This window comes from Saccopteryx bilineata, chromosome 6, assembly GCF_036850765.1.
Source record: "Saccopteryx bilineata isolate mSacBil1 chromosome 6, mSacBil1_pri_phased_curated, whole genome shotgun sequence".
NCBI lineage: Eukaryota > Metazoa > Chordata > Mammalia > Chiroptera > Emballonuridae > Saccopteryx > Saccopteryx bilineata.
The window spans coordinates 207,332,756-207,346,557 of NC_089495.1; the positions used below are offsets into that span (position 1 = coordinate 207,332,756).

The 13,802-nt window shown below is 48.2% G+C and overlaps 1 protein-coding gene across 1 annotated transcript in view; it reads right to left on the reverse strand.

Annotated features, from left to right (window-relative positions):
* Nucleotides 1-6,854: 6,854 nt before the first annotated feature.
* Nucleotides 6,855-13,802, reverse strand: part of LOC136308219 (zinc finger protein 343-like) — a 55,637-nt gene continuing 48,689 nt past the window's right edge. Inside the window, exons 5-6 of the mRNA XM_066235474.1 lie at nucleotides 12,562-12,688; nucleotides 6,855-10,330 (exon numbers count right to left, since the gene is read on the reverse strand). Coding sequence (XP_066091571.1) covers nucleotides 8,889-10,330; nucleotides 12,562-12,688 — 1,569 coding nt within the window. The 3' untranslated portion in view covers nucleotides 6,855-8,888. The remainder of the gene's footprint in view (nucleotides 10,331-12,561; nucleotides 12,689-13,802) is intronic.

Below are 13,802 nucleotides of genomic sequence, written 5' to 3' on the forward strand. Positions count from 1 at the left end.
GAACACACCCTGCTTCTGTTAGCAAGATTAGATCTGAGCCTAACTGCTGAGGCTTGTAAATATTTTCTACTTGTTGTAGCTATAAACTAGTTCCTCTTAAGCATTGAACTAAATTGGGTCAGGGTTCCTTAGCATGGGCTGGCAAGCCAGCACACCTGCCCCTGTAGGCATCCGCATGTTACTAGCAGGAAAACCATGAAAGGCAAAGCGGTCCCTCTATTGTGGATGCTGTACAATCAATTTCCTCTCTCCAAGTCAGCTGGTGGCAGAGAAATGCAGGATGACTTAATAACAGAGTACAGCACACGATGTGAAAACTGAAATGGGACGTGGGGAATCCAGGTTCCCCCGAATTATAATGAGGCTCCTCTCTCCTACCCCTCCTTCCACATGATAGAGCTGCATGAAGTGTTTTCTGAGATGGACAGGGAAGCTCTAAGGAGGGTCTGAGCACGGAGGTGACTGGACCTGGCCGTTGCTCACCGCTCCATCCTCATGTCTGGCTTCCCCCTACTCCAGTAGACAGTTCCACCCTCCTAGACCTCGCATTTCCTCCTCCAGGTAAACCCCTCCCTGCCTCTCTCTCCAGCCTTCTCCCATGTTTGGTTAGTGGTCTAATCCTCCCTGAGGTGTAGGCTCAGATTTCTTTGCCTCCAGGAAGTCTCCTCTGGCCTCATTGTCTTGACATGAATTTCTTTGATCCTCAGAGAACATTTCCTGGAGTTCTTACCATTCTATTGTGTCCTAGTCTGTTCAGAGCTGTCACTTAGGAGATTGTGATCTTTCTGAGAAATGCACCATCTACTGTGGCACTGCTGTATTTTATGTCTGGAATAAACCCTGTAAACATTATTCTCAAAAGAATTAATCATTGGTTGGATGGATGAATGATGAATGGATGGATGGATAGATAGATGATGGATCGATGAATGGGTGCATGGAAGATATTTTCATGGAAAAGACTAAAAAATGTCAGTCATGTGCCACCTTCTGTTGGGGGATGTCTCTCTGTTCAGGAGCAGGGCCGATATAAGGTGGCAAGGTTGTAGTAGATGGTGTCTTAAATTGCTGTTCCTATAGAAACAGTCCCAACATCATTGTCCCTCCCAACCCCACATCTCCAACTTCTCAAAGAGAGGCGATCACAAACATGACTCACTGGACTAGGTTCAACTGCTACAACTCTTCAGTCTGAAATGAGAGTGTCGCCTGGCCAACCTTGTACCCTGCTGATGTACCCTGGGTTCTTGCTGGGAGACAGCTATGTGCATTGTGAGTAGCTGTGCTCTCCTGAAATGTTTATTCCTGGCTCCCTTACTATTACTCACTTCTAGGTGTTTCCATGTTGAAGCCACCAAAATGTCCAGCCAGTATTTCTCGGTAACATTCCAGGTTCACACGCACCCATGTTTCCCGGGTCTACCCACACCTCTCTCTGCTTTGTTCGTCAATCTGCTATCACTTGAATTGCTTTCCAGTTTACTTGGAGATTTAAGTGAGAGCCTAACTAAGGTTCTTCCCCTGGATATCATGAATAAATACTTCTGAAAGTTGAGTACAGGACCTTGTTTGTATATGCATGTGTGCATTTTTCTGTAAGGAGAATTAACTGGGTTTTTTTTCGTCTCAAAAAAATTTTATTATATTAACAGAAACAGAGAGAGGGACAGATAGGGACAAACAGGAAGAGAGAGTTGAGAAGCATCAATTCTTCATTGCCAACCTCAGTTGTTCATTGATTGCTTTCTTGTATGTGGAACTATGAAATTGGGCTATTTGGACCCAGAAAGAGGAGGAATAGGAAAGGGTGTGGCCAACCCACCAGGGCATTGGACAAAGAAACAACAGCTGGGGCATGACGAAGCTGTCTTGGACAATTAGTAGGATGATGGGTCTAAGCAGGAGGACCCTTGGATTGAAGAGCTGAGGTGACTTGGCATTGAAGCTGATTCATGGGTCTTTGAACCCGTGAGTAGCAAACAGGCCCAAAGGAATGATTCATGATGGGAGGACAGGTCATACCTAAAGGTTCTGCACTTAGAATATGGAGCTTGAGACTGGTTTGGAGGTTCTAGCAGGGGAGCGCAGCTACTCGTATACCCTTGACCGAAGAACGGTCCTCTCCTCTAGCGGGGAAGGTCGTCCTCTTCGACCGAGCCCGCAGCTTCGGGAGGGACGCACATGGAGCGGTGAGGGAGGAAGGGGACACCCGCCTAGCCAGCCAGATCAACCGAATCAACCCTGGCCATCAATGGGGTGACAGATGTCGCAGCCAGATCGCCCTCACATGCAAATATGGAAACCCAAACAGAATGTACCTGTAAGGTATATTCTGCCAAGGAAGAAAGAAGGATGTAGTCACCAAGTGTGGACAAGCAAAAGCTTTATTTAGAGTGCATTCCGGACGAGGTTCACTGGTTCGCAAGACGGGCCCAGGGAAGTCGTGCAGCTTCCCCCATACAGGGGTCATTTATAGGGTTGGTAGGGGAGTGCGAGTGGTGAAATTTCATTGGACGGCGGTTTTTTCAACATGCTCCTGGGCCGTATCTTTTGGCAGGCCTGGGTGTGGGTGCTTCCAGCCAAAGTCCCCGGACCTGGTTCCTCACGTGACCTTCCCCCATTGCCAATCCACCTCACATTCCGACCTTTTATGTTAGATAGGGCCGCCGCTATTCACCTGGCTGCATCCTGGTGGCGAGGGCCATCATGGAGAAGCGAGGTCGGAAGGTGGTGGTGAGGAGAGTCGCATATATGGGTATAGGAAAACTCTCCCAGTTTCATACCTATTCAGTGCAGTTCGACGTGGGCTCACGCACAGATTTTTTAGGGCTCCTTAGGTAGCTATCCCGTATAGCCTCTACAGACTCGTCACTGACTGATGGCCTACCAGAATGGGGTTTCTCCACCAAACTGGCGGTTTCCTTCAACTGCTTATCCCACCGAGTCATGTTATTCCTATGTGGTGGCACTTCGTTATAAACGTGCTGATATTCACATTGCACTTTGGTCACGAATTCAAATTTAGCGAGCCACAGAACACACTGAACTTTCCTCTGTACTGTCCACATTTCGACTGGCATGGCCGTGGGCTGCTCCGCTGTATACTTGGTGTTACATCATCATCTGCGCATGCGCACATGCTGCCACATCATCCTACAGAAACTGGGAGGGTTTTCCTTTTATTTGGTGCAGATTTCACATTTCTGTTCTTTTGTTGCTTTTCTGTGACTGGTCAAAACTGCACCATGACTTTATGAACACACTGTATATACCTACGCATTTTCCCTGGGCCATAGTGAGTGCCTGCGTGAGGGCAATTAGCTCTGCTTTCTGGGAGGTGGTGCCTCTGGCAGCTGTTGGGCTTCTAGAGTGGAGGAGGTGGTGACCACTGCATAGGTAGCCTGTCGCCGTCCGTTGGGTACAGAGCTCCCATCTACAATAAGTATCAGATCTGGATCTTTTAAAGGAGAATCTGATAATCCATCTCGGGGTCTGTTGAGGAAATCTATTAGCTCTGTAGAAGAGTGGGTGGGTTCTGGAGTTGTCGTTGGAGCTGGCAGTAGAGTGGCTGGGTTGAGTCTGGGAGAGGATGAAAGAGTGACTGAAGGGTTTTCGAGGAACAGGTCCAATTCTTGTAGGCAGGAAGGACTTAACAGAGAAAGAGATTTGTGCGAAAGGAGATCAGTGAACCTGTGGGAGGAGAAGAGGTTGGGAAAGGGTGAGTTCAGTAGCCTCCTTGGTGAGTTCCGCTGCCGTGTCCAGTGCCCGGAGGCAGGGCTGCCAGTCTTTGACGGTGGTGTCCAGTTGTTTAGAGAGGTATGCTATGGGAAGGTATGTAGGCCCCACAGGTTGAGTCAGTAGTCCTATTGCATTACCGTGATTTCATCAGTGAAAAGGTGGAAGGGGCATCTGGGGTCAGATAGAGCAAGAGGGGGAGAGGAGATGAGGGCATCTCAAAGGGTAGAGAAAGCCCTTTTAATAGTGTTGGGGGGCCTGGCCTGTGGGGGCACAGTGGATAAAGCGTCGACCTGGAATGCTGAGTTTGCAGGTTTAAAACCCAGGGCTTGCCTGGTCAAGGCACATATGGAAGTTGATGCTTCCTGTTCCTCCCCCCTTTTTTCTGTCTCTATCTCTTGCTCTCTCTCTCTCCTCTCTTTCTAAAAATGAAAAAATAAGAAAACTAAAAAAAAAAAAATTTTTTTTTAAATAGTGTGGGGTGATGTGAGAGGTCCCGTGGGAATCTCTTTTGCAGCCTCATAGAGGGGTTTAGCCAAAAGAGCAAAATTGGGAATCCAGTGTCTCAAGATGCCCATCAGACTGAGGAAAGCAAGAATCTGATCTGCGGTGGTAGGCGGCTGGAGACTGTGGAGGGCCCGTGTTCAATCCAGGGTGAGACGCCGAGTGGCGGGAGTTAAGGCGATGCTCAGATAGACTTGGGACTGAGAGTGAAGTTGAGCCCTAGCAGGGGAGAGACGATACCCCTTCACAGCGAGAAGTTAAGAAGGGTGACTGTCGGACAGGGAGGGGCTGCAGAGGAGTAGGTCATCTACATTTTGCAAGAGTACTTGTAAAGGCAAACAGAAAGTACAAGTCAGGAGTCAGGGTGTAGAGCAGGGGTCCCCAAACTACGGCCCGTGGGCCACATGCAGCCCGCTGAGGCCATTTATCCGGCCCCCACCGCACTTCCGGAAGCGGCACCTCTTTCATTGGTGGTCAGTGAGAGGAGCACATTGACCATCTCATTAGCCAGAAGCAGGCCCATAGTTCCCATTGAAATACTGGTCAGTTTGTTGATTTAAATTTACTTGTTCTTTATTTTAAATATTGTATTTGTTCCCATTGTTTTTTTTACTTTAAAATAAGATATGTGCAGTGTGCATAGGGATTTGTTCATAGTTTGTTTGTTTTGTATTTTTCTGAAGCTGGAAACGGGGAGAGACAGTCAGACAGACTCCCACATGCACCCGACCAGGATCCACCCAGCACGCCCACCAGGGGGCGACACTCTGCCCACCAGGGGACGATGCTCTGCCCCTCCAGGAGGTCACTCTGTTGCAACCAGAGCCACTCTAGCGCCTGGGGCAGAGGCCAAGGAGCCATCCCCAGGACCCGGGCCATCTTTGCTCCAATGGAGCCTCAGCTGCGAGAGGGGAAGAGAGAGACAGAGAGGAAGGAGAGGGGGAGGAGTGGAGAAGCAGATGGGTGCTTCTCCTGTGTGCCCTGGCCGGGAATCAAACCCGGGACTTCCACACGCCAGGCCGATGCTCTACCACTGAGCCAACCGGCCAGGGCTGTTCATAGTTTTTTTTATAGTCCAGCCCTCCAACAGTCTGAGGGACAGTGAACTGGCCCCCTGTGTAAAAAGTTTGGGGACCCCTGGTGTAGAGGAATGGTAAAGAAGACATCCTTGAGGTCTAGGACCCTGAAGTGAGTGGTGTTTGAGGGAATATGTGACAGTAACTTATAAGAGATTAGGGACTACTGGATGGAGGGGAACTATCGCCTCATTGATTAGGTGTAAGTCTTGTACGAGGAGATAAGCCCCTGAAGGTTTTCAAACAGGAAGAATGGGGGTATTGCAGGGAGAGTCCATGGGGATGAATAAGCCTTGGTTCAAGAGGCAAGTAATTACTGGTTTAAGGCCTAGGCAGTGACTTGCTGAAATAGGGAGTTGGGGCCTAGATGGGAATCTAGTGGATGTGTACAGGTGGGTGGTGGGTCACTACCACTGGGGTAGAGGTGTCCCAAATTTGGGGGTTGACAACGTCTGGTGGAATAGGAGGTATAACCAGGTTAGGGTGATCTGTGGTAGTGGGAGAGCCTTCAGTAAGGAGTAGAAGAAGTAAGTGGGAAGATGTTGTCAGTTGGATAGTGGCTCCGAGTCCGCGTCAATCGTCCATGAGGCTGAGGAGTTCGAGTGATGGAACCACCTGGCTGGCTTAATCTCCCATTTGGGTGTCTTGTCCTCCGCTTGTAAACGCGGAGGAAGAGCCTGTTACCCGAATGGGGCAATCGCTCCACCAGTGACCCGGCTGCTTGCAGTCAGGGCAGGGTTTGGTGGGTGGCCTCGGGCAGGGACACTGCCGGGCCCAGCGACCCTCTGCCACATTTAAAGCAAGATCCTGGTGGGTTCCTCTTTGCGGCCGAACCTGGGTCAGGCACTTTCTATGCTTTGCCCCTGTTGCTCTGCCGGTGACTGGACCTGGTCCTTGCCCACCATTCCGTCCTCATCCCTGGATTCCCTCCTACTCCAGCAGACAGTTCTACCCTCCTAGACCTCGCATTTCCTCCTGGAGGTAAACTCCTCCCTGCCTCTCTCTCCACCGTCCCCATGTTTATTTAGGAGATTCACCCTCCCTGAGCTGTAGGCTCAGATTTCCTCCAGGAAGTGTCCTCTGACCCCAGTGTCTGATATGAATTTGCTGGATTGTTGCAGGAAAGCCAAATCACTCAATGACCTTCTGCTCCCATCCTGAGGAAGTGAAGGTCGAGAATAAGCATTCCTGACTCAAAGCAGTCGCGTCCAGGGAAGGCCCAAGGACGTGGGAGCTTAGCCCAGCCGGAGCTTTCTGCAGGTCTGGAATCAGACTGCCGATGGTGCTGTTATGTCTCAGAAAGGGCAAAAGAAGGCCTGACCTGTGGTGGCACAGTGGATAAAGCGTCGACCTGGAAATGCTGAGGCCGCCGGTTCAAAACCCTGGGTTTGCCTGGTCAAGGCACATATGGGAGTTGATGCTTCCTGCTCCTCCCCCCATCTCTCTCTCTCTCTCTCTCTCTCTCCTTTCTAAAATGAATAAATAAAAATAAAAAATAAAAAAAATAAAAAAATTAAAAAAAGGGCAAAAGAAGTATAATTACCCAACAAATCTACTAGATTTATTTGGGACTTATTTCTTTCTCAGGGGTTGGATTCATGCAGGAAATCTGGCTGTGAATGTGAACTCTTTTCCAGATGCATGTGTGACTAAGGGGCACAGATGAATCTTATGAAAGAGTTAACTGGAATAGAATTAACAAGCCCGAAGGAAGGAAAATCTAGAACCTCTAGGCTACTTTTCTAAAGCCCTTCAGGAGTATTTCTTTGTGTCTCCACAAAGATCACTCACTCACAATGTCTCGGTATTGCATCCAAAAGACATTCATTCAGGGAAGTAAAATAAAGTTCTGCAATCAAGTCATACAGGGTTTAAGTTTAGATGGCTTGTTGCCTACAATGCAGCTGTTCTATGATGTATCCTGAGGTGAGCTTTTCCTCCTGTCCCCATTCATCACAAACACATAAAATGTATATGGTGAAATTTGTGAGAGATGGTTTATGGCAACCACCATGTCTATATTTATCCACTTAAGAAGTCTGAGAGTGGAGTCCCTGGAGAGACAATGGATGGAGAATTGAATGGTATTGGTGAATGAGGGCTGGAATGGGCCGAGGAAGAAGCTGAGCTGCCATATGTTCACAAGCAGGATCTGATGGGCCCTCGTAATTCTAGGATAACTCTCTGATCCTAACAGAGTCAAGGGTTGAGATTCCGTCACCCCACCTCAATCAGGAATGGGCAAGGAGCCACTGTTTGTGAAGGGGCAGATCCCTGTTGCTGAGAGCAGGTCCTAGAGAAGAATTCATCACTGCGGCCATTAGCAGTACATATCAGCAGCTGCAGGGGGTGTCAGTCCTGGTATGGGTTTCTGGCCAGAGCTCTTCAGCATCCCCAGTGAAGGATGTCACCAGGGCATGAGAGCAAGGGCTCATGACAAGAGCTTTGTCTACAATCCCTGAAAACACACGGCCCTTCCCTGAGTATGCCCTCAAGGGCCGGCCTGTTGGCCACTGGCTGTTCGGTCACTGTTGACTTATTGCTCACACCTCACTCAGGCACACACGCTTCCCATTTAAGTGCACCTTCCCTTGTGCAATGGGGACTGATGTACGGCTAGACGTATCTACATGCTGGATGCATGCGACTCCTCTGGTGAATGTGTCCTTGGTGCCTGATGACAGGCGACACATCTCTGCAGGTTCACTACTACACACACACAGAGGGATGGTTGGTATAAGATGAGGTCTCACTGATTGTTAAGTCCTGACTGTGATCCCTGTATACACAAGGCTTCCCCCCTCCATGTGTCCTGAGGATTCTGATGACATCACACTTGTAGCTAAAGCTTCCCCCACACTCCATGAAAATGTCACACTTGTCCTTGATGTGTCCTCTGCTGACTAAGAACTTTTGCTTTCCAGCTACAGCCTCATCCACAGAAACCACACGTGTAAGGATTTTCCTCTAAGTACGTTTTCTGGTGTCTCCTCAGGGATGACTTATCACCAACTCTTTGTCCACACTCCAGGCAGATGTAAGGCTTCTCCCCCAAATGAGTATATTGAGTCGAATGAGATCTGAACGATGTCTGAAGCTCTGTCCACATTCCCTGCAAACATGCTTCTCCCCTGAGTGTTTCCTCTGTTGAGTCCAGAGAGATGACTTCCGGCTGTAGCCTCGGCCACACTCACCACACATGTCAGACTTCTCCTCCGAGTTAGTCTTCCGGTGTCTCATGACATTTCCCTTAAAACCAAGTCCATCCACACTTGGGGCATAAGCTTGTTCTCACTCGGGGTCTAAGCAGGGCTTCCATTCTGAGTGAGTACACAGTCCTTCCTGAAGTAGGACTTCAAACTAAATCCTCGTTCACACTCTGGGCACACGTACTCTTCTCCCTGAAATGAGTTCACTGGTGTCTTCTGAGGTGTGACTTTTCACCAAGTTCTTGTCCACACTCTAGACACAGATAAGGCTTCTCCCCCAAGTGAGAGCACTGCGGTTGAATGCGGTCTGACGTACCTCAGAAGCTCTGCCACACTCCTTGAAAGCGTGCCTTTCCCGTGAGTGTTACCACTGGTGCAAGAGGAGGGATGACTTCTTTACAAAGTGACACCCACACTCACCGCACACGTAAGGCATCTCCCCTGAGTGAGTCATCTGGTGCCTCCTGAGGTTTGACTTAAAAGCAAATCCTCGTCCACACTCTGGGCACACAAAGGGCTTCTCCCCCGAGTGAGTCGTCTGGTGTTTCCTGAGGGCTGCCTTATCACCAAATTCTTGTGCACACTCTGGGCACACAAAGGGCTTCTCCACCGAGTGAGTCCTCTGGTGTCTCCTGAGGGTTGACTTATCACCAAATCCTCGTCCACACACGGGGCAGATGAAGGGCTTCTCCCCCGAGTGAATCCTCTGGTGTCTATTGAGGGTTGACTTATCACGAAATCCTCGTCCACACAGGGGGCAGATGAAGGGCTTCTCCCCCGAGTGAGTCTTCTGGTGTTTCTTGAGGGCTGACTTATTACGAAATCCTCGTCTACACTTGGGGCAGATGAAGGGCTTCTCCCCCGAGTGAGTCCTGAGGGCTGACTTGTCACCAAATCCTTGTCCATACTCCGGGCACACTAAAGGCTCCTCCACTGAATGAGACTGCTGGTGTCTCCTGAAACATGATTTATATGCAAATCCTCGTCCACACTCAAGACACACAAAGGGCTTCTCCCCCGAGTGAGTCCTGAGGGCTGACTTGTCACCAAATCCTTGTCCATACTCCGGGCACACTAAAGGCTTCTCCACTGAATGAGACTGCTGGTGTCTCCTGAAACATGATTTATATGCAAATCCTCGTCCACACTCAAGACACACAAAGGGCTTTTCCCCTGAGTGAGTCCGCTGCTGTATCGTGACTTTTGACTTATCACCAAATCTTTGGCCACACTCATCACAAAAGAAAGGCTTCATCGTTGATAAGTGCACCCCTGGGTGTCTGAGGAGATGTGATTTGAGTTTGAAGCCACGCCCACACTGCCTGCAAACGTAGGGCTTCTCCCCTGAGAGAATCATCCTGTCTGTCATAACGTTTGATTCCAAGCTACAGTCCGGTTCGAGCTCACTACAACTGACAGATCTGGATATCGCGGTTTCTAATTCCTTCCTCCCCTTGTCTACCTGACCAGGGCTTATCCTTTGTGCTGAGCTGGGCTCTATTTCTAGCACCGCATGACCTTCCTTGGAAGGTCCTCTGGGAAAACTATGGAATGCACCTGAGGTTTCCACCTCCTCTGTCATCACAAAAAAATGTCTCAAGCCGCCTTCTGTGCCTTCACCTTCTGTGTTTTCCCTTAGGCAACTTCGAAAAAAAGATGTCTGCTCCTGATGCCACAGGCCCGAATCTTCCGGAGAGAAGTCACACGTGTCCGAGCACATGGGAAGCACCTGCTGGCTGGGCAGTGGCTCCTGGGAGAAGGTGGAAAGACGGGAGCGGTGGGGGTCCACTTCTGGCTTTGATTCTGCTGGAGAAAGTGAGTTCGGTCAGAGAAGCACAAACAGGGCTGCAGGGCAGTCACTCCTGGTCTCGTGAAAACTAGGGCCCTCCTGCCACACCTGGTATTAATAATATAGGTACACATCATTTGTTTCCACTAATGATTTCTTTACGTTCCATTTCTACACAGTCCCTTTTCTATGGCAATCTAGGGGGACCATCCCAGAAACATCTTCTCAGACTGGGCGCCTTCCAGGTATGCATTCTACCATGTAAATCCCTTCAGTACACCAGCTGTTTCTTTCTTGTATGTCAGAGAAGCCATGACACTCCCACTGGTGCCTTTTTTACACCTGTTGTACTTGGTGGTGACAGTCTCTATGACCCACGAGGAAATCTCACTCCTGATTTTACTTATTCAGAAAAAAAAAAAAAAAGACTGAACACATAAGAAGTTACTTAATCACGAGGGCTTTCAAACACAGAAAAACAGTACATTACACAGTAGTTAAACAGAGTGTATAACAACTGAATCTGAATTTCAGGTTTCCCATTTGCAAACAAATACTTAAAAGGAATAATATCTAACTGCCAAGTTTTCTATTAGGTACTGTGACTTCTGCCACGGACAAGAAAGACACGGTCCATGTTTCAGGATTCTGGTACCCAGCGCCCAGACCAGTCTCATCACACTGACATCACACTTGTCCACAGGATTCCCTGAGCTAACGGTGACTGGTGAAAACTTAGTGCCACACTGAAACACATTTTGAAAAGGCACACTGTGGTTTCCTGATTGCTGACTTTCCCTTTCCTCTTTAGGAATCCCACACACAGAGGCGGGTCCTTTTCCCTGGATTCCAGAACCGACAGAGCTGACCAAGAGGCAATACAAGACATGAACATTGGGCCCTGGCCTGTTGGCTCAGAGGAGAGCACCGGCCTAGCACGTAGGTGTCCCGGGTTGGATTCCAGGTGCTGAGGATGCTTCATGGCCTCGCCTCAGGCTCAGAAATATATCTGTTGCCAAACAACAAAGAATTTCCTCAGGTAGTGAGAGCATCCCCCCTGCAGAGGCCTCACGGGTGGATCCCAGTTGGGACCCATGCGGGAGTCTTTCTCTTTGACTTTCTGCTATTCACTTAAGAAAAACTTTGAAAAAACTTTTTTAAATATTTTCATTACATGTTGAAATATTTTGATATATTGGATAATATAGGATTGTTAATTACACCCATTTATGTCAAGTTTTTTTTTAAATGTGGTTACTGAAGAATTTAAAATATCCCTACAGCTCACTTTATATTTGTTCAGCACAGCACTGACCTAGAACAATTAGTGAGAACAATACAGCTTGTGACCTATTTAATCCTCACCTCTCTTTGTACCGTCGACAACCTCAGGATGGTTTTTAAGTTGTTAACAAGATGGAAACAAGACAAAGAAATAATACTTCATGACACATAAAAACAATATGTAAATCAAACTTTGGTGTCCACAAAAAAAGTCTTCTTGAGACACAATCATACTCACTCATCTACGTACCGTTCTGGCTACTTCAGAGTGACATGGAGAGAGTTCAAAGCATTTAGAGGTCGCATCACCCACAAAACACCTAAATTAGCCATTCTCTGGCCCTCTGCATAAAAATTGGCCAATAACTGACTCAAAGTTATGGTGCTGTTGAAAGTGTTTATCAACCTAGGACTAAAGAACCAATGTACGTTTCTAAATAAAAGAGAAAAAACAAGCTTATGAAAGGCAAATCTCTGTCAGTTGCTCACTCCTCTCCCACGTGCCAACGGCTCTTCCAGTCCCAAGGCCTCCTTACAATTTCTTACCCCTGGGAGGGACATCTTTTCCTTAAGGTGATAGCGCCAAGTCTCCCCCTGAAATGTTCTTGCCTCAGAAACACAGTCTAATTTCGTCAGCACATTATGACTTTGGTCACATGTTACCTCCCTACTGATTTCAAATTCAGCCCACCGCCCTGTCACAATAGATCTCCTTTATCCTGTTTCACTTGATCATTATTTTTGACTAGGAAGTGCTTATCACCGTCTAACATACCATCCTATTCCTGTACAGGACGTTTCTTGTATCTTCTCTGTATCAATACAATGGTAAAAGTAAGCCCTGATGGGTAGGGGCTGCTATTCTCTCACTTCTGTGAGGCTCTACGTGTCTAGAACATCTTCTGTCCCACGGTAGGTGGTCCATCCCGCTACCACAGTAAGGAAGGACAGAACACAGCCTCACCCAGCGAGAGCAGGTTCCTGTAGTTCTCCAGCATCACTTCCTTGTACAGGCTCCTCTGCGCAGGGCTCAGCATCCTCCATTCCGCCTCTGTGAAGACCACGGCCACATCCCTGAATGTGATCAGTACCTATTAACAAGCAATTTGTTAATGAACAGCAAGTCACCATCAATTTTCCAAGCACGATGGAAAAATCTCATGGCCCTAAACAGTCCGGATCTATAAAAAGTTGGTCCAGTTCTTTCCCAAGTACACAGTTCTATGTGCCAATTTTTTCTAGCCATTACTATGGTTTTGTATTAAAATCTAAGGGGCACAGAGCAGACACATACAGCTCATTACTGGGCCTTGCACAATTATAATTTCCTTGGGGAAGTGTTCTTCCAGTAAGTTCGACACGTGGTCTGACCAGGTAGGGACACAGTGGATAGAGCATCAGACCGGGACATGGTGACCCAGGCTGGAAAACCCCAATGTCGCCATCTTGAGCTCAGGCTCATCCAGCAGGAGCGTGGGTCAACAGCATGAGTGCGGGTTCACTGGCTTGAGCGTGCAATCAGAGATTTGCCCCATGGTCACTAACTTCAGCCTAAGGTCGCTGGCTTGAGCAGAAAGTCACTGGATTAGGCACGGTGTCACTCGCTCTGCTATACCTCCCACCTCAAAACACAAGTGAGTAAGCAATGAATGAACACTGATGTGCTACAATGAAGAATTGAAGCTTTCATCTCTCTCCCTTCCTGTCTGTCCCTATTGGTTCCTCTTTCAGACTCTCTCTCCATCTGTGTAAAGATAAAATTGAAACCTGAAACAGTGTTCAGGAACGTGACCTTGAGCCCGACCAGTCAGTGGCAGAGTGGATGGAGCATCTAACTGGGATGCAGAGGACCCAGGTTCGAGACCCTGAGGTCGCCAGCTTGAGCACAGGCTCATCTGGTTTGAGCAAAAGCTCACCAGCTTGGACCCAAGGTCGCTGGCTCGAGCAAGGGGTTACTCAGTCTGCTGAAGGCCCGCGGTCAAGGCATATATGAGAAAGCAATCAATGAACAACTAAGCTGTCACACCAAAAAACTGATGATTAATGCTTCTCATCTCTCTCCGTTCCTTTCTGTCTGTCCCTATCTATCCCTCTCTGTCAGTGTAAAAAAAAAAAAAAAAAGGAACATGTCCTTGAGGATGCACTATGGAAAAATTTTGAGATGCTAGAGTTACAGATAGGTAGAAAAGTTTTATTTTGAAAGGG